The following is a 21,548-nucleotide window of genomic DNA, read 5'->3' as shown; positions in this document are numbered from 1 at the left end:
AGCAGGCAAATTAGTTAATTACATTAGTCAACAAACTTAACAACGAAAAAATAATCTGAAGCATTTATTAATAGTATAATGTTAATTTCAACATTTACTAATACACTGAAAAAAATGGTGTAGAAAATTTTCACTCAGAAATTGCTATGTTTCACAAATAATTACAAAGAAACGGTAAGTAACATTGAATTAAACATTATATTATGAAGTAGAAAGACTGAAATAGTATTTTCTTGTAAAACACTCTAATAATCTGTTGTATTTACAACTTTGAAATCGTTTTTACAGTGTACTTTATCAAAATAAAAAGTTATAGTAAAAGTTAACAGAGATTAAAAAATACTGTAACAAATGTATTTCATGAGCATTAACTAACGGTAAATAATGACCTTACTGTGAAGTGTTACACTTTAAAAAATCATTTTTTAAGTTGTAAATAAAACCGATTATTGGAGTACATTTTACAAGAAAATACTATTTCAGTTTTTTTACTTCAAAATTCCACATTTAAATGTTATTGTAAAACTTAACAGCAATTTCTGAGTGAAAGTTGTTTGTACATCTATTTTTTTTTTCCAGAGATTAAGTTACCCTTGAACCATACATTTCTGAAGAATTCATCTGTCTTCAAACTATTTATTTTATTTTTCACAATGAAATCTGTTTCACATCAGGAGATGACCTTGACTTGTTTATCTGTCCCTTATTTGTCATGATATCATGCCTAACCTGCTATCGAGTGTGCAAAGGTAATTTAAGTTAAGTAATTGCTCATTACCTCTCAAAACCTATTATTTATTTATTTTTTACATGGCAGTGCGAGTCATTAGAAAACTTTGCACAGATTGTTGTCATAACAACCAACTTCATTTGAATATTTTTCAAATAAGGCCTATAGAAAAAAAGTGCATATCCAGCCCTGAGCTAATATAATATAAATGTTAATGAAGATTTGTGCAGTGAGCAGGGAGATGAGTATTTATAATGCTGCAAAACCACTTTAACTTTTGGATATGAAATTGGATATTGCATTCCTTATTTTTCTTTTCTTTTCTTTTCCTTTATTTTTATTTTTTTGCAGGAGGATATAGTACAAAGCTGACTGTAAAATAAATTAGGCCAAAACTGAGTAATGAAAAAATGTGACTATTTGGCGAATTCCTATCAGTTTAAGGCGATATGAAATTTGAAACCTGTATAACTGTTTTCAGTCTTATTTGGGAATAGTAATGTGAATGGAATCCATCCAAATGCAAATGTTTTCCCTCTTTCATAATGCATCCATGTATAAAATCACGATAATTGGATTCTGAAACGTATTTTGTAAACAACAAATGCCATGCGATGTCGTTGTGATCTTGTTTATGATATGAAAGATGAAGTCATTGCGTATAAAAATGTTGCTATCCTTTTTTTCGCTCTTGAGATTTGTCTGCAAATATGGCTGTCAAATACGCATAAGTCAGTATTACAACATAATGGTTATTTGGTCATTTTCTCCATTTATATTAATATAATTAATCAATCAAATTACTGCTTTCTAAACAGCTTCTTTCATTTTAGTGGTAATTGTCTCATGAATATTGCTGAAAATGAGATCGAGAAGAAGTTAATACAATGAACTGATTCCATGTGAAGTAGCCAGTGACCCTAATTAACCCAAACATTTGGTTTTGATGTTGATAAATTGAGTGTGTTTGATTCACCATCTGCTACAGCTGCACTCAGGTGCATCCAAAACCACGACAGGTGCTACGATCCCTCCCCCACCAACCTCACATACACACAAGACCAGTGCCAGCTTTCTCTGTCTGCAGTTAAGACTATTCTATAGGCTTAATGTTACTCAAAAGTGGCATTTTAAGGCAAACTGTAATATTTCATATTTAATAATTATTCTAGTGTTTGAATGAAACACAGCCAAATTATTTCTGCCATGCGAATAGCCTTATGACCACCAAGAAATGTTTTTCTTTTATTCTTGAAGAAATAGTTCACCCAAAAACTGAAAATATGTTGAAATACTCACCCTCAGGCCATCCAAGATGTAGATGAGTTTGTTTCTTCATCAGAACACATTTGGAGAAATTTAGCATTAGATCACTTGCTCACCAATGGATCCTCTGCAGTGAATGGGTGCCGTCAGAATGAGAGTCTAAAAAACATCACAGTAATTTTTAACTTCAAACCGTTCAATCTTCTATGAAAAATATTGCTTTCTCCAGTGAAAAAGTTGTCTCCTCTGAATCAGGAGAGAAATTTGCATAGATCAAGCACTGTTTACAAGCGAAAACCGTTCTAAACAAATTTGTCGGTGGATTTTAATGTGAGAGGACAAACAGGGGATGGACTTTTTCACTAGAGGAAATGGTATGGATTATGGACTATTATCGTATTTTAGCTGGAAGCAACGGTTTAAAGTTAAAATGCCTTGATGGATTTTATTACAAACATGTAGCTTTTTGCTTCAAGATATTAATTGACAGGCTGGAGTCATGTGGGTTACTTGTGGATTATTGTGGTGTTTTTATAAGCTGTTTGCCTCTGATTCTGACGGCACCCATTCACTGCAGAGGATCCACTGGTGAGCAAGTCATGTAATGCAAAATTTCTCCCAATTAATTTACAAACTCATTTACATCTTGGTAAATTTTCATTTTCAAATTTCGTTGAACCATTCCTTTAAAACCAATGCATTAAGGCTGAATTTGAATTATCGCATTCGGTTCTGCTCCACAATGAACATAGAAAAAACATTTGTATTTTTCACAAATTTTATATAGTGATTGTAATGGCAGTCTTTTCCTAAACCACAAAACCTATAGCCAGATAACAAATGAAACAACTGAAAATACTTAACATGCCAATCATAAAAATATATTTACAATAGTTTACATTTCTATACAATATGAAGTAATTCACTCATATTACTAGGTCTCTGAGCTGAGCTGTTATGAGACCAGCGACCTAAACCATATAGAATTGTTTTTCTCTCAAACATGACACTGATTTCAAAATATAGAAAAGAATAATCACATTTTTCCAATAGATCCATTTTCCATCAATCTTTTTCTTCTTTTTAAGCTATACACATCTTTCCACATTCTCATTTAAACCAACAAATTATGTACAGTAGCAGAATGAAAATGTCAGCAGAACAAATACGAATATTCTGAAGCTTTTTCTGTAAATCTGCCATACAAAAATAGAGTTCATTATGACACACTCCATACTGAATGACATCATAGAGAACAGAAACAGTGACTACTACATGTCGCTCTGATTTACACACAGCTATGCATGATAAAAACAAAATACAGTGACAATGTACGTACAATATCATCTTTACAGTATCATTACAAATTATGACACATAAGACATAATTCATTTTTTAGAGTTACAGCGGTCTGTGTGTAAGTATAAGGAGTCTGATGAAACTGATGTGGCAGTACGGAGCTGAAATTCTTTCATTAAACCAAGTACTTAACTAGTTATTTTAATTGATTTAGTCTGGGAATCAAAACATGATATGCATTTTAATCACAATCAGATTTTACACAGAAAACATACTTTGAGAAAATAGGGAATCCAGACGCAAGAACTCAAAAACAAACAGAACACAAACAAGGTTTGGCTTCTAATGAAACATGTTCATTGTCAGACCTCATATTTTAAAATCTTTAAAATTCTAGAATTATTTCGATAAATTCTCTGTTAATACTGAAGGTTTCAAAAATGCCATGTTACATTTTTCTGACATTTAAGGCTCATTTTCCACACAGACTGTAAAAACCTTTCATCTTTGCTTAAGGAAAATTATCCTTATGGGGAAAAAAACGAACTTTAGTGTTTGCATGATGAATTTCAAAATTAAATGTGAACTTACTTGCCTTTTACAGGAGATATGCAAATCATATATGATTGAATGTGCCAGACGCTATTAAATGAAAAACAGTGAAAGTGACTAGCAGATGCTAAACTTGTCAAAATATTTGCTCTACGTCTGATCAGCCAATCGTGAGCCTTCATGCCCTCTTTAAGAAGAGACGTCTGTCTTCACAGAGTTTCATGTCTTCTGTTCAGTGCAGAGTTGATTTCATCTCTGGATGCAGAACTCTAAAAACAAGACTGTACTGCACTTATTGCATTCTATCATCAATATAATTCATTAAATGACCGTGAAAATGATTCAGTGAATAAATGCATTATGAATATAAACTGTATAAAATCATTTACATAAATAAATAAAATACAGAGAATAGAATCAACGTACCTTCAGTTGTCAATATCAGACGCATGATTCTCCATCTGAAACACGAATAAAAACGAAAATCATTTTCGGAATACAGAATAGCTCAGCAAAATCTGAACTCTCAAATCAGAAATGCACTTTTATGGAACCAATTTGAATAAAATGCTATGAGCAGTTTGTCTCACATAACCATACCAGAATATAAATAAAGAAATATGTGCAGTAAAGACATGTATAATGTTACAAAAGATTTCTAATTGAAATAAATTCTATTCTTTTGAACTGTTTAAGCAGCACAACTGTTTTCAACTGTGATAATAATAAGAAATGTTTCTTGAGCAGCAAATCAGCATATTGAATGATTGAATGAAGACTGGAGTAATGATGCTGAAAATCAGCATGGTCTTCACAGGAATAAATTACATTTTACAATATATTACAATAGAAAACAGTCATTTTAAGTTGTAATAATATTTCACAATATTACTGCTTTTACTGTATTTTTGATCAATTAGATACAGCCTTTTTGAACATGAGAAACTTCTTTTAAAATCTTACCAATCCCAAACTTTTGAGCACATATACTGTATTTTTAGAATGAAAATTAATATGTATAAATAAGAAAAAATAAAGAATTAGCAAGTAATTGTTTAGAACAGGAACTATTTCTCCACAGATGACATTACAGTGAAAAGACTAATGTTTTTGATACGTTCTGATAATTTGCAGTTTAGACCCATTTAATTATGGCTTTTTAGTGCATAGAATTATCCATTTTATGCCCAGAAATCACAAACATTTTCATCTAATAGAGGTACAGTATCTAACTTAGTATCGAATGAATATTAACTAAAGCTGCAAAGCAGATGTATACTGATAGTCAAGGTCATCTTCATCTACTGAGAAAGAGCAGCTCAGGATCTCAAAAGACCTTGAGATTTACTCGTTCAATATTCACATTCAACATACTATATAAACAATCCTGTGACCTCAAGTTCCTTTTTAGACAAACATATTCAGGCTCCAAAATCACTTCTCTACAGTTTCTTTTAAAAAGTCTAGCCAATTTTTATTTGTATTGCTTGGGTATCTGCTAAACCCAGCTGTGTTGGAGGTCACGCTCTGACCTGAAATGTCCGTAACATGCTGTTGGGAATCTTTCCAGCGGGATTTCGCCTTGACGTTTCCCTCCAGTTTAAGAAATGTAGGAGCTCATTAAAATACAGTCAGCCTGTCTCCTCAATGGGAAGCACATCCTAAATCTTAATTTGCTGTTGGTCGTGGACCCCAGTGTCTCCAGAGGTTCTGACCCGGTTTTAATTACGAAGCGTGACAGGTCAGGGTTAAGAGAGCAGGAAGCAGCCCAGCGGAACCCTGTCAGCTTCTGCTCTCCCAGCCCTGCGTCTCTCATGTCTGCAACCGTGAATAAATCTGCAGAATTAGCTTCAACTGGGCTTTTCAGAGTCACTGCTGCCAGTAAGGCCCGCGGGGGGCCAGCGTACCAGATCAGTGCTGCCTTCCTCGTCGTAGTCATCCTCGCCACCATCCGTCATTTCTCCCGCCTCCGCGTCCAGCTGTCCTTCCCCTCCCTCCTCTCCGGAGTTGTCTGCCGTCTCTGATATCGACCCCTCGTGCAAAGAGTCGCAGTTGTCCTCATATTTCCTGTGAGGCTCTAAAGGCATGACACAGAGATATTATGACGATTATGCTTTATATCACAAATATCAGTCATTACTTATTTGCATAAGAGCAAAATTAGATCTTTTTCACCGAAAAATGAAAAAGCTGTCATTCAAAAATGCTTCAAATTTGTCATTCAAAACCCGTTAGACTTTCTTTCTTCCATGGAATATGAGGCAGAATATTATATGCAAATATGATGCATTAATCCTTTAAAGCCTGACATATTAAATAATAGTCAGAATAATTTAGTTTTTTTAAACTGAACAGGTTTACTGAACTTTTAGAAACACATTTTTTAAAAATGCATGTTTTTTTTTTTGAGTATAATATTTAATACACCAGGTTTTTATGGCACATATAGTATGATACAAACTGAGCAAAAATATGCAATTTGGTGCAGTTGCTGATATTTATATGGCCAAAAAGTACACTGTAAAAAAAAATATTTTTCAGAGTTGTAAATAAATAAAGTTGATTGGAGAATGTTTAATGAGAAAGAAAATATTATTTCAGTCTTTCTGAATTTCAAAATGTCACATTTAATTCTTGGTTTCTTTTATTTATCAATGTGATCTTTACAAAAGTAACAGACAACTGTCATAAAAATCTATATCTCCTAATAATGTCTTACTATTATGATATTTAAATGCTTAGTTTTATGATCAAAGCTCTAGTTTGAAAACAAATAATGCAATAAAACATACTCTGATCATCTGCTTTATTTACAACTTTGAGAAATCATTTTTTACAGTGTAGATGTTTGTCTTCAGTTGTAACCTGGGTATAGATCCGGTCTGCTACCACTTAAGTTGTAGTTCAGTCCCAAAGAAGAACTAGGTAGTTGAAAATCCTGCATTGTGACCATTGAGACATTTAACCACTGGTCACACTGAAAGACTCTCCTCCCGATGAATCCACTACATCACACGAGATGAAAAATCTCTGCTCAATGCCTGCTGGCTTAATTCATGCTGCTAATTTCTGTGTATATTCAGTGCTTTAAATAGGTCCACTGCATTTTTTTATCTGACAGCTGTCAGATTAATCTCCTTCAGATGACTACACTATTGAATGCATGCACTGAATCTAATAATCAGCAGGCCTCTCTGGGCAGGCCAGAATGACCTTGGTCATAAATGAAAACCCAAATAGGCCAACACTGGATCAGTTTAAAAATATGGAAATGGTTCTAGACATCTTTCAGAATTACTTAGTGTAACTTCAGACACATGTAGGTGGAATGTCCAGCTTTCATGTGGTTTGAAATCACAAAACATCACATTATGTAGATCGGTGTTTGTATGACTCTTTGTTACGCTAATAGATGGTGGCTAGTGAGTCAAGGAATCATTCATTCAAATGATTCATTCAAAAATGCTGACTGATTTGCAAACAAAAAAATTGTTTTTAAGAGTGTCACTGACTTATTCGTTCAACCGATTCATTCAAAAACACAAATTAATTCAGGAGCAAAACATTGAATAATTAAATTAACCGATCCATTCAAAAACTTTGAATTATTTGTTAACTAAACAACAGACTGAATGAGTCGAGAATGAGACTGAATTTAAGAATAATCTTTCTTTCAACAGATTAGTTAAAAAACAATTCATTCATGCAGGAACTAAACAAGCGACTGTCTTTATGATTTAGTAATTGAATCATTCAGCTGATCTGTTCAAAAGCATTCAGAAACGAAACAACACTTTTTTTCTGAATGAGTCATTGAATCATTCCTTCAAGCAATTTGTTTAAAAATGCTAATTCATTTGTGAAATAACATACTATCTTCATATGAGTCACTGAATGGTTCATTCAACCAATTTGTTCAAAAATACTAATTCATGCAGGAACTAAACAAGTAGCTCCTCGAAGCATTCATTCGATGGATTAATTAATTTTTCATTCTAGAGATTCATTCAAAAACTCAAGTGACTGTTTTTATGATTAAGCATTTGAATCATTTAATCGATCTATTCAAAAACATTCTGTTTCATTCCAAAACGAAACAGTCATTGAATCATTCAAGCAATTTGTTCAAAAAAAAAAAGCTAATTAATTTGTGAAATAACAGTCTTTATGATTCACTGAATGGTTCATTCAACCAATTTGTTCAAAAATACCAATTCATGCAGGAACTAAACTTCTTTATGAATGAGCCCTTGAATCACTCATTTAATGGATCCATTTAAATACTTTTATTAATTCATAAACAAACCAACTTTATTAATTTACATTAATTTATTAAATACATTAATTTAACCAATCTGCTTAAACAAGTTTATTCATACATGAACAAAACAACAGACTTTATGAGTGAATCATTGAATCATTCATTCAAGCGAATTTGTTTGAAAAAGCTAATTCATTCAGGAACACAACAAGTGACTTTATGAATGAGTTATTTAATAATTCACAAAACAATGAATCATTCAGGAACTATTTTCACTGATGCAAAAACAAAAGTACCTGGCATTTTTGTTTCTAAAATCCAAGTTACTGCTTTAATATACTGAATGACACTAGACAATTATTAGACAATGCAGTGTGGGCTGAATGGACCTCTATGAAAAACCTTTAGCAGCACTTCTTGACACGGAAAAACCTGCTTCTTCATAATTGGAGCTCCAGGATACATATAAATGCTTTGTAGAAAAATTCATTAGTTTGTATTTTCCAGCATTTTTCGAGCCGTTCCTCTCCTTGAGAAAGCTGAAGCTTGTGGTTTTGCTGTCACTGCCTTCAGCCCTGATAACACAGCGTGACCCAGCACTGCTGTCACACCGCTGCCAGCTTTTCCACTACCTCACAAAATAGTGTCACCTGCCATCACCCGCCCGAGGCAGAAAGCTCTGTGTGTGTAGGTGTTTAGGTGACAGAGCGTCGTATCTACTGCAATTCAATGAACGTGTCTGTGTGCAACCATTCAAATTGCTCCAAAGCTCCAAATACAACACATGTCCAAAAATTGCCTTCGAGCTTTGAAACGTGAATTCTGAAGGAGTTGTAATCTGGGCAACCTACAAAACACTATAGCTGAGCATCAATTTGATGACAACGGCTGGTAAAACTTTCTCTTTTATCACTTGTTTTAAACTGTTTACTTGTGAATTTTTTCGAGGATGTGTGACGTGCGGTGCATGAAATGCTGCGGATTATGACGCACAACGTGTTGTTTTCCAAGATCAAGATTCTAGATTAAAATGTAATGGAAAGTCTAGAGGAGACTGGGGCTAGTTGTCACAAGCTATATCTCAGTAACTGTAAGGTCTTGACTTCTAAGCCCTCTTAATTATAGCAATTTTTGAGAATTCTGCCCTTTAACTAGATTGCAACACCATAATATCATATCTCCGTGTAGAATAAGTGAACAAGTAAATAAGTGAACACAATGAAACACCACCACCATATATTCAGAAGAAAAGTCAACTATATAAAGAAGGCAGATTTTAACCAAGAGTTTAAATTGTGTTTTCAGAACAAAACTATTTTTCTATATAGGCCAGGTTGGGGTAAGTTGTCCCATGTGTTTTAAATGTTATTTTTTTATTGTTATTATTATTTTTTTTTTAAAGAAATCAATTCTTTCATTCAGCAGGGATGCATTAAATTGATCTAAATGAATTTGATTAAAAATTAAATTGATTAAAATAAATGTTGTTCTTTTCATTAAGAATATTAAGTATTAAGATATCAAGAAACATTAAGTAACTGTTTTCAACATTGATAATAATAAGAAAAGACTGGAGTAATGGTGCTGAAAATTCAGCTTTGCATCACAGGAATGAGTGACATTCTAAAATATATTAACGTAGAAAACAGTAATTTTAAATTGTAATAATTTCACAATATTACTGTTTTTTTTACTGTACATTTGATCAAATAAATGCAGTCTTGGTGAGCATACCTTGGTCCTGTACCTGGTTTTTCATTATTTTGAATTACCTTTTTGCTAGCACTTCAGTTTAAATGGTCCTTATAGTGTGACAAATTAAACAGTCCAAATATTCATGCAGGCTCATGGCATTAATATGAGCCCACAAAAGCTTCATGCATAATAGAATTAGCAAAATCCTGTTTAAAATATTGAGGTTGCAGTACAGCATGTCACAGCGCAAGTCAAATTCCCAATATTATTTCACAGACAGAGGCAAATAAAACAGGTTTTGCTATTCATGTCACTCTAGTTTATGGCTGACCTCTATTTGGGACAAAAATGGCAGTAGTTGTGTGTTTTCACATCTCCTCTACTACATAGCAATCAGTATTTTCTGGTGTCAATGAAAAAACATCACAATTCTTATCTTAAACGGAGAACAACTGCATTTTCATCAGGAAAACATGAAGCAGTTTTGAGAAAAACAGCCAAAGTAAACTTTTCGAGCCAAATTAAATGCTATTTTGGTGTAGTATAAAGCTAATCTCCAGTTTGCGCTGTGAAGAGAAGGGAGAACTCCAATGAAATGCAGATTAAGGTAAACAGTAGCACTTTTGTGTACATGCCATGGATATTTTTGCTCATGAATTGCACTGATATAAGAAAAGCCCCCAGAGAGGCCACAGCACCACAGCTAAGAGCATTAGTGTCATGCACCACGGCTAATCTCGACTTCTGAGCTCCACGCTTGGAGGAGACGGCGGGATGCTGACAGATGCTGTGAAAGCTGCTACTTGTGGGTTAGAGATCAAATCTGAATTAGTGTTATGAATTCTAATTTACAAACACAACCGCATGACATTCTATCTTGCCGTTTGGCTCGCATCCATAGAATTAAAGAAGCATATCAGACGGCCGTAAGTCTCGGTCTCAGAATGCTCTGTGGTTACAAAAATCAATATGTTCTTGATTTTTTGCTCCCATGAAATATAAAAAGTCTTGTTTTCACACCGTGTAAACTGTAAGAGAGAGCTACTGACTGACATGTTTCGCCTGTGCCAGACAATAAACCAGCAGTTGGCAGTGAGGAATAAAGCTCGTGGACTTCATACAGTGTGCCACAGACTGTCAATGCCAGAGTTCAGTGATTTAATGGTGTAAAGTGCATTGTGGATCTGTGGGAGCGATTCCTGCAACATGCACTGCATTATTAATGTCTTTTTGCATGACATTGCATGAATGTCATTGCTTGACACACCAAAATACTAAGTCAAGTTGCATTTGCAATCTTCAGGCAAGGCAAGTCAAATTTATTTGTATAGCGCTTTTCACATGGTTTCACAGCAGCTTTACAGATTTTCATGATGTTAATGTTTATAGAATTTTAATACCTTCATGTCTTATAGTTGCATTTAGCAGATTAGAGCAGGGCGGTAATAAAGTTTTCATTTTGCGATACAAGCAATCAAGCAGTTGAGATTTGCTATATTAGTGAATATCACCCTACGCTAGTATACTGTATGTTTTAGGGATGCACCGAAATTTTGACCTCCGAAAATCCTAGTACAGCTGTACTGGGCAACACTGGTAAAATGACGCTACCCTCTCATTCACTGATCTGCTCCCAGCTATGCTCTGCTCAGATGCTGTGATAATAATAACTTTGTAGGAATATACATTATTTGGATAATTAGTCCAAAAAAAAAAAAATCTGTTAAATCTGATTCTGTTGCACAGAATTGAATAAAAATAATATATTAATATGTAATAGTGATATAATTTCTGTCCAATTTTATTGTTTTACTTTCCATAACAATTTGGCTTATTTATTAGCTTTTTTTAAATTAAGTATCATTCAAATTATTGAGTTAAATTAAAAAGTCTTACAAAATTATTTAATATTACTTAATAAAATAATAAATAATTATTAAAAAGCATTTTTGGATTTCGGCCAAATGCATCCAGAATTTTCGGTTTCGATTTCGGCCCAGAATTTTCATTTTGGTGCATCCCTAGTATTTATATGGATAAATTTGGACACACTTATAAATCCAAATTTATATAAAGAACTAAGCGAAAATAGTTACATTTGCAAAAAAAAAAACAAAAAAACAATCAGGCAGCTGAGATTTGCTATATAGAATATATTGCTTTACGTGAGTATGAGTATACAGTATGTATGCAGACAAAGCTGGACATACTTACATACTCAACTTTATATAAAGAGCTATGCGATAATATACTTACATTTTGTAAAAAAAAATCAGGCAGTTGATAATACATAATATTAATTGTACATTAATATTAATATATTATTATGGGGTGCTGTGTGTACATTAATGAGGAAAAAAAATTAACTTAAATGATTTTAGCAAATGCATGCAATATAACAAAGAGTGAAAAATTTAAGGGGGTCTGAATACTTTCCGTACCCACTGTATATCCAACAATATAAATATATATTTGCATACATGTACAATCAAGTCCATAAAGTATTGGACAGTTATTATATTATTTAATTATTGCAGATTTGTTCTGTGCTTTTTAGTGCAGTTTGAGAAAACAGAATATCTTGTTTCTGTAGTTAGCCTGAAATAGTGTTTGTTTATAACTGCATGTACTGTGATATTGGTTTCTGTGCTTTCAGACAGGCTGAGAGGAGAACAGGACAGAGTGTACTATTGTGAAGAGAGAGCTGCAACATGTCTGCGAGAAATCGAGCCATCATATATTTGCACTCCAAAAATAAATGCACAGAAAGTACTGAAAAATGACATATTTTTTCTTTCTTTCCTTAAAAAGGATCTAAAGTGTTTACTAAATAAAATAATGAAATAAATTGCAGTTATATATTCTATTCTATAGACAGCCAGTTATTATGTGAAATTGTAAGCTAAAAAATTACACCTAACTTGTAGCTGTTATATAATGTAGTGAATTTTAGGTCGTCTTCATATTTAGACGCTTGTGTGATATTTATTATGGCTTACATTTCAGCCCAAAGGAGAAGGACGATGATGATGATGGGGGTCTTGAGGAAGAAGAGGATGAGGTTTTAATAGGGAATGAACTCTTCCCGCGTCGAGTGGATGGAAGCACCACTCGTGAACGCTTCAGAGGAATCACTGGCCTCGGAGGAGGAGCCACCCGTCCGTGATAGTCAAAGAGCCTAACCAGATAAAAGAACCAAAGAAGATGTGCAGAGTTTAAATCAGGCATCATAACATCATTAACACTCAAAACCAGGCTTTTGATTCTGAATGATATGGCTTTCTAAAGGTTTTTCACCCCCGAAAACATTTCTGACTCCTGGTTTCTGGTTTCCTTGCAATTAGCGGAGCTACTTTTGAAATTCATCATCATGGCAGGCGAATTTTTCAAAAGAATTTAAAGAAAAGAAAGGAGGTACAAGAAAATGTCAAACAAAGGCACATGCCCTTGCTCTCGCATCAATCTCTCAAGGATATTCACAGCTCTCCACCCAGCAGATCAAAAGAAGGAAATGAGTGAAATAAAACAGGGCTTTTTAGAAATTAAAGACGAGCTCCATTTAGCTTATAAGTTTTTATCTGCTTTCTCTTCAATTATTTTCAAGGACAAACTGTAGGTGTTTAAGATAAATAAAATTATTGATTTCCCGTTGATGTCATATTTAATTACTTTCATATATTTGTACGCGTCTTTTCACCAAAAAAAACATATATATTTTTCTCATTTTGTCTCTCATAGTTGAGGTATACCTATGATGAAAATTACAGGCCTCTCTCATCTTTTTAAGTGGGAGAACTTGCACAATTGGTGGCTGACTAAATACTTTTTTTCCCCACTGTGTATATATATATATATATATATATATATACACGATGATATTTGCTTTAAAAAAAAGCTTAAAATAATACATGCTATTTGAAACCAGGAAAGATAATGCACAAACAACTGCTGAAGGACTCAAGTCTTTCAAAATGTGTGCAATCAGATTAATGGTAAATAAATGCATACATACCTATTGTAGAAATCATCCCTGTAGTAATCATAATCAAATTCATAACCACTGAAAAAGACAAAACAAAGGCACAGTGTAAAGTGCAATTTGCTATGTCAGGATGTGATGGAGGGCAAATTAGCCCTTTGATTTAGACTTATATTTACAGCTCAATTGATCTGACAGGAAGATTTTACACTTTGAACACTGATCAATGTTTACCTGAGATTTAAATGTGTATAGAAACTAATCAAACATGTGCGACTCAAATAATCTGACAACAATCCCATCCATCAATGCGTTATTTCAACATCCTGTTGACAGACAAATCAATAATATCTTCAGCCTGCAGACAGCATGCAGAGCTCCCATAAACACAGTTTCTCGTCAGTTACAGCAGCAATCAAGCAAACGGCTTCGTTTATTAATTACAGTGAGAAATAGGGTTGTGCCGATAGACGATAGTATCGTGTATCGACGATCTAATTAATATTAGGGCTTATTGGTTGCATTATTGATTTATTTTTCCGCGTTTTTACAGTATTGCGCGTTTTAACCAATCACACACGAATATGCTGAGCTTATGAATGCAATGGCCAATCAGAGGCGTTCAGATGAGTCATCACTGAAACAGCGGAGTTCCGTTGTTCAGCGCGCGCTGACTGAATGCTGACTCGCGAATTCTCTCATTATAAACAACAAAGTGCAGATCTGCGTGCGATGTAAGTATAAGAGATTTATTCATCATATAGTGTAGATTCACTGAGTTCAACGGGAATGTTTTTAAAGTGCATAACGCGCTAGACAGAGCTTGTGATGATGCTGGTTCACTTTCCCGCAATGAAACTAAGTAAATAATTACATAAATTAGCACGATAATATCGTGTATCGGCGATCTCACAGGCTGACGATAGGACGATATGAAAATTGAGCATATCGCCCAACACTAGTGAGAAACCTCCCAGAGTTAGACTTGGGCTTGTTTTAGGTCCTGACAGTGAGACAGACACGCTCCAGTTTGTGTGTGACCCCTACTTGGATTTCAACCAGTAAACTTTGTGTGAACCCTTTAGAGCACCAGCAGCACCAAACATCTCTTCAGAAGACTTATAATGTCAACTGACAAGGTAAGCAACAGGGATGCGTCTTCAGTCATTTTTATTTCATGTACAGTGGAGTGCAATAGAAAATGAATGAAAACGCTATTTAGAATTATTTTAGAGCTTATATTTTCAGCTTGACAATTTGAGCCATAAGTTGAACTGAAAATGAATATGAAGCACTCTGTCTGTCTTTTGCTTTAAAAACAGCAGCACTGGAACCAACATGAATAAAATCTAATAATCAAGTTCTGTAGTATGATTTGAAACTGTTACGAAGAGCATCTTGTGCTTCAGAATGTCAGAAAGGAGATCATATGAAAAGCGTATTTGATTAGCCAGAAATAGTGTTGAATCTTACATATTTGCTTTTTACGGCATTTTTTTTGTGCTATAGGCTGGCTGAGCATCCTGGCAGGTCAAACAGAAGATGGCATGCTCTCCAGTGTTATTTATTGTAAATCATTCAAATAAAAACAAGCTGAGTCTCTCATGAGAATCACTGCACAGTGCACATATTATCTATTCTTAGGCGTTTTATCCACCAAATTTCCAGGCATCTAAAATCACTTGCACCAATCACAATCGCAAGACAGCTCTATACCTGACATATCATGGGACTTTGAAGACTTGCAGATTTTGAATAGCCTCTCCCTGGTGGTTATTGCATGAATAAAATCTATGAATATTGTACATACGATGAATAAATTCATGAACCAACTTAGGCCTAAGTTTTCCCCTTCTCCCCATACTATCTTCTCAACATTCCCCACACATACACATTTATCCACATATACATTAATATCTGTCAAACCATACACGTAATTATACACATATACATCCATCTCTGTCAGATCAAACACAGCCATTATACACATGTACATTCATTTCTGTCAAATCATGCCTTACACCTGAGGCCTAAACCTGCCCCTCGTCTTCATCATCTTAGCTTACACACATAACCATTTAGCTCTCTTCCATCACACTCTGTTACATTACTCACAAATCAAAATACATTTTTTTTTTTATTTCAGCTCATAAAATAAAATATAACGAATATAAAGTGTTAAAGTGTTGCCATATTAAAAAAATAAAATAAATCAGTAAATATTTATAATTAAATATAAAATATGAAAATGTATTTAATATATACATTTTTTTTATTTGATAAAATGTATTATATATATTATAAATAATTATAGGTTAAATACTCTTAAGGTTTAATTTGTTTATTACTCTAAGTTAATGGTAATTTATAAATATATGATTGTTTATTTATGTTTTTCTATTTTACTTTTCTAGAGGATAACATGCACTAATAATTAATTGTGTACAACAACAACATCAGGACAACAATTAGGGATGCGAAAAAGGTCAAACTTAATGCAGTTGTGTATTTTAATATATGTCATGCATATTATGAATATCCTTTCAACTATAGAAACTATTTCGGGTCATCTAACTCATATTCCATTATGGGCATCTCCTCATTTCTTTGACCATTTAATTCCAAACTAATTAACATTCAAAGCTCTTCTTTGTTGGTTTGCTCCGGTTCTACTCTCCTAATTAAGCCTACCTCAGACAACGTAATGGATTGGTTTGAATTAGTTGATTTGAAATGCAAATCAAGACTCAAAAATATAATGAGACCAAGAAATAAAGAATTAAAAACCCAGAATTAGCTAAAGTAAAATACAATCATATAACACACAAAAAAAAAAAAAGCTCAAGTCCTCGGTTAGACACTATTTCAGGCTCATATGTAATTAAATTATTTTATTATTATTTGCTAAGTGCAAAAGCCATTTCCGTTACATTTATGGACAAAAACATAAACAGCGCTAATCCAGTAATTTTTTCACGGTCCAGTGACTATTTATTTAGCATTAGTTAGTATTTATTGTTTGTTACAAAAAGTTCTGAATCCCTATAAAATCTTGTCAATAAAGGAGTAAATGCCTAATACCCTTTCAAACACTGATTTTTCACTCATTTTCTGCTTGGTTAGTTTTCACTGATGTGTCTGGAGAGCTTTTCGCTTCCTATAAGAGTTCAACCATCTAACCGAACCTGCGAGACACAACTGCAACTTTAGCAACTGAACGAATGTGCTGATAATCGCAGACCGTGGACTGTTCTGTTATCTAAAACTGATAATATGACAAATGTGCTGACGGCTTCACTCAGCCACACCAACCAGACTTTAATTCGTTCTACCTTAGCTCTAACAAAAGTAAGAACAGCGAAAGGATTTCATTTACACATGCAGTATTTTATCTGAAGTAAAACACACAGTCAGAATGAGCAAACATTTGTAGGCTATGTATGTTAAGTACAGTGCCATGTTGTTCTATCTATATAGCTGCATTTAATAGGAAACACTCACCTATAGACAGCAGTCAGGGGTCGTTTGGATCCTGCTTTAGGCCTGTAGGGCTTCGGCTCTCCGGCCATGTTAATATCTGCAGAAAAACAGAAGAATTCAGAATCAAACACCTGTAGTAATGAGTTCTCATTGCATACTGAGGTTGTCGGTTTTGGTTTTCAAACCACGGCCGGGCAAATGAATCCATGCAACTTCTCTCTGAATCAGCCTTTAACGACTTGAGCGTAGTGGGTAGAACAATGTGGTGCCTGTTTGATGTTCAGCAAATACTTTGGAGCCCTGGGATTGTAAAACACACACACACACACACACACACTCAGGTTTGTTTTTGTGAAAAACTTTGTGCTATTTCAGATTTTCAATACACTCCATTCTGTGTGATTTATATGCATTTTGAAAAGTGGGGACATGGGGTAATGTCCTGAAAAGTCACCCTCTCCTTGTAATACCTATGTCATATCCTTGTCATTATACAAATTGATGTCCTCATTTGTCACAAAAACACACACACACACACACACACACACAAAAAAAAAACATCCAGTATTCTAAAAATACAGCAGAACTTTGTTTTCCCAAATATCTGTTCTCTAAAACTGATTTTGTGCAATCTACTTCTTGAATAACAACAGAATAAGGCATCTATGAGAAATGCAGTCCATTACAAAGACAATTCACATATAGCAGGCAAACAGAATTTTTTTTAGAACTGAACATTCTGAAAATTCATTGCATGCAAATTGCTGATAGTAGCAAGCCTTTAATGGTGCAGTGCTAGGTTAGGTAATGTGGTGCAACTGTGTAGTGAATTTGTGTTATACTGTTTTAAATAATTCTAAATATTTTGCTTGAATAGCATGGGCTTTCTTCTATCTTGTAAAACAAATGACACTAGTTTTGTAACTAATGCAATGACATTCATAGATTTTTAAAGGAATAGTTCACCCAAAAAGGACTGAATAAAGCAACATTATGGATTGAAGAAAACCAAAACCAATGGTTTGAATTTAAAAACGTCTTAATGATTGTTTCTTACAAACAAGCAGCTTTTCACTTCACAAGATTACTTGAGGATTATTGTGATGTTTTTATCAGCTGTTTGTACTCTTATTCTGACGGCACCCATTCACTGCAGAGGATCCATTGGTGAGCAAGTGATATAATGCTAAATTTCTCCAAATCTGTTCCGATTAAGAAACAAGCTCATCTACATCTTGGATGGCTTGAGGGTGAGTAAATTTAAGTAAATTTTCATTTTTGGTGAACTATTCTTTTAAGTGTGGCTTACCTATTCAAATACTTTTTGTGGTTTAATTTCAGTCCATTTTGTGCACTGTTTATCCATTTTGTGCACTGTGTATATCTTTCAAAGAACTATAGATGAAAACCTGTACTAAAACAAATTAATTTCACTGCTGCAGCAAAAGAAATGGAAGGGATGAATAGGAAGATAAGGAATGCTGAAGCACTTGACCTTGGTGCATCAATTTATGTATTAAATCTTTTTTTTTTTATCAAACCATCATCCTTGAGCGATAGCACAAAGTACAGAACATCTGTGAGACTTATCTCAACTATCTGACCCACACAACCCAGCACACCTGTCTGCAGCATTAATCACAAAAACACTCCTTGCTGCAATTCAAGGGAATTCAGAGGGGAAACTCTGCCATAGAACAGCTTTAAGAAAAATGTGATATGGCTACAGTCACATTTTATACTGCAGCTCTGAAATTTCACACTGATAGATATGAACAGACTGTGCTTATAGTGGTAACAGTTGAGCTGTGAAAATTATGCATCACTTGCCCACCAATGGATCCTCTACAGTGAATGGGTGCTGTCAGAATGAGAGTCCAAACAAATCCACACCACTCCAGTCCATCAATTGAAATCTTGTGAAGCGAAAAGCTGCGTGTTTGTAATAAAACAAATTCATCAAAGGGTGTAAACTTTAAACCATTGCCTCTGGCCAAAATACTAGACCATAATCCAATAATATCACTTCCTCCAGTGAAAAAGTTGATCCCTCTGTTGTCCTCTCACATCAAAATCCACCAACATATATGTTTGGACAGTTTTCGCTTGTAAACGGTGCTTGTGCATATAGCTCTCCTGATTCAGACGAGACATTTCACTGGAGAAAGCAATATTATGGATAGAGGACTCAACTTGGAAGCAAGTTAAAAAAAAATTAATAAGGGATTTGTTTCTTACAAACACAGATTTTCACTTCACAAGACATGAATTGATGGTCTGGAGTGGTGTGGATTACTTGTGGATTATGGATAGCTGTTTGGACTCTCATTCTGACCGCACCAATTCACTGCAGAGGATACATTGGTGAGCAAGTGATATAAAGCTACATTTCTCCAAATCTGTTCCAATGAAGAAAAACTCATTTTTGGCTGAACTACTCCTTTAACAAATATACTGCACATAAACAAGGATATTTTGTCATGTTTACAAAGCTTCTTGCGACTGGTGTTACTGGATCAAAACAAGAGGATAAAATTTGGCAGAAAACATGAAGCCTTTTCAGAAAGAATCTCCTTACAGAAATCCTGTTATTTATGCTGATCTGGGGTAAATAGTCAAGCACATCGGCTCACAAAATGACTCAGACATGGCCTAGCCAACTTCACTTCTCCAAACAGCATGCTTTATGAGAAATCAGGTTCTGATTCCCATTTAATTAAGCATTTGTTTGCTTGCTTCAGATGTATGCGGTACCCGTGCAAGGGCATCTGTCCAATAAAGTAGAGAGATGCAAGAGAGTGACGTCTATTTTTCATTTTTCGCTGATTGATGGTAGGCACAGAGGGGATGTAGCTCTGGCCACGAGGGAAAATGTTCATTTATCTGCATCTGTTCGCCGGATTTCTAATGGTTGCCTGGAGACAGGCCAAGTAGAGAGGAGCTCTCCGTGGTCCTGAACCCTGCGCTGGATGAGGGGGGAGTGGATCTCTTTCACTGTTTGGATCGTTGCACCATGAAAGCTTTCCATTGAGACGGGCCCTCACAAGGAGACATGTGCAGCATCTGAAACAAGCCCTATTCAAAACCAAGTCCTTATTCACAAACCTTTGTTATTTAACATAAGAAGCATTACAGTGGTTTCAAAAAGTATTTTGATACTTCAAAATGACACAAATGGCATGACATTCGATAAAGTATTCAAACTGAGTGTTATTTGTTTTAAAGAAAGGTATGCACAAGGACAGTTTTCAAGCATTTTGCAAAAATAAGCTTATTCAAAATGATAAAAAAAATAGATATACTGTTCAAAATGAAGGCAAAAAGCATCTGGTTGTCAAACGTTAGTGGAACAAGTCCATAGATGATGTGATGAGACAGTCTCCTGTGCAATCATTTTAATCTGAGAGGCGACAACCCTCAAGAAGGAAAAGCTGCTTCTGATTTATTGTTTTGTTTCTGTATATCATGCTCCTTTTTTTCTCTGTATAAAGAACAACCTCCATCTCTCAGCACCTTGTCTGATCTCTTATCAGTTTGACCTTACAAATAAACCACAAACACGGTAGTGTACACGCATTAAAAATAAATAAATGATAGAAGTAACTAGCACAGCATGTCCAGTGACAACTGTCAGTTATTTAATTTAACATTTGCAAAACTATACTGACCAATCAGAATCAAGTATTCCAGCGAGCTGTCTTATATATATATATATGTATATATACACTGAACAAAATTATAAACGCAACACTTTTGTTTTTGCCCCCATTTGTCATGAGCTGAACTCAAAGATCTAAGACTTTTTCTATGTACACAAAAGGCCTATTTCTCTCAAATATTGCTCACAAATCTGTCTAAATCTGTGTTAGTGAGCACTTCTCCTTTGCCGAGATAATCCATCCACCTCACAGGTGTGGCATATCAAGATGCTGATTAGACAGCATGATTATTGCACAGGTGTGCCTTAGGCTGGCCACAATAAAAGGCCACTCTAAAATGTGCAGTTTTATCACACAGCACAAATAATCATGCTGTCTAATCAGCATCTTGATATGCCACACCTGTGAGGTGGATGGATTATCTCGGCAAAGGAGAAGTGCTCACTAACACAGATTTAGACACATTTGTGAACAATATTTGAGAGAAATAGGCCTTTGTGTACATAGAAAAAGTCTTAGATATTTGAGTTCAGCTCATGAAAAATGGGGGCAAAAACAAAAGTGTTACGTTTATAATTTTGTTCAGTGTATGGATATACAATATATATATATATATATATATATATA

At 34.4% G+C, this 21,548-nt stretch overlaps 1 protein-coding gene across 1 annotated transcript in view; it reads right to left on the bottom strand.

Annotated features, from left to right (window-relative positions):
* Window positions 1-3,415: 3,415 nt before the first annotated feature.
* The window catches only part of LOC107731787 (RNA-binding Raly-like protein), a 140,156-nt gene continuing 122,023 nt past the window's right edge, over window positions 3,416-21,548 (bottom strand). The window contains exons 3-8 of the mRNA XM_016542958.1: window positions 17,284-17,359; window positions 13,816-13,863; window positions 12,795-12,981; window positions 5,755-5,940; window positions 4,274-4,308; window positions 3,416-4,116 (exon numbers count right to left, since the gene is read on the bottom strand). Coding sequence (XP_016398444.1) covers window positions 4,276-4,308; window positions 5,755-5,940; window positions 12,795-12,981; window positions 13,816-13,863; window positions 17,284-17,359 — 530 coding nt within the window. The 3' untranslated portion in view covers window positions 3,416-4,116; window positions 4,274-4,275. The remainder of the gene's footprint in view (window positions 4,117-4,273; window positions 4,309-5,754; window positions 5,941-12,794; window positions 12,982-13,815; window positions 13,864-17,283; window positions 17,360-21,548) is intronic.

The sequence above is a fragment of the Sinocyclocheilus rhinocerous genome, unplaced genomic scaffold (genome assembly GCF_001515625.1).
Source record: "Sinocyclocheilus rhinocerous isolate Xijiao unplaced genomic scaffold, SAMN03320098_v1.1 scaffold1721, whole genome shotgun sequence".
Classification (NCBI taxonomy): Eukaryota; Metazoa; Chordata; class Actinopteri; order Cypriniformes; family Cyprinidae; genus Sinocyclocheilus; species Sinocyclocheilus rhinocerous.
The sequence above is the reverse complement of the archived record's forward strand: the minus strand, read 5'-3'. Positions and strand labels throughout refer to the sequence as shown.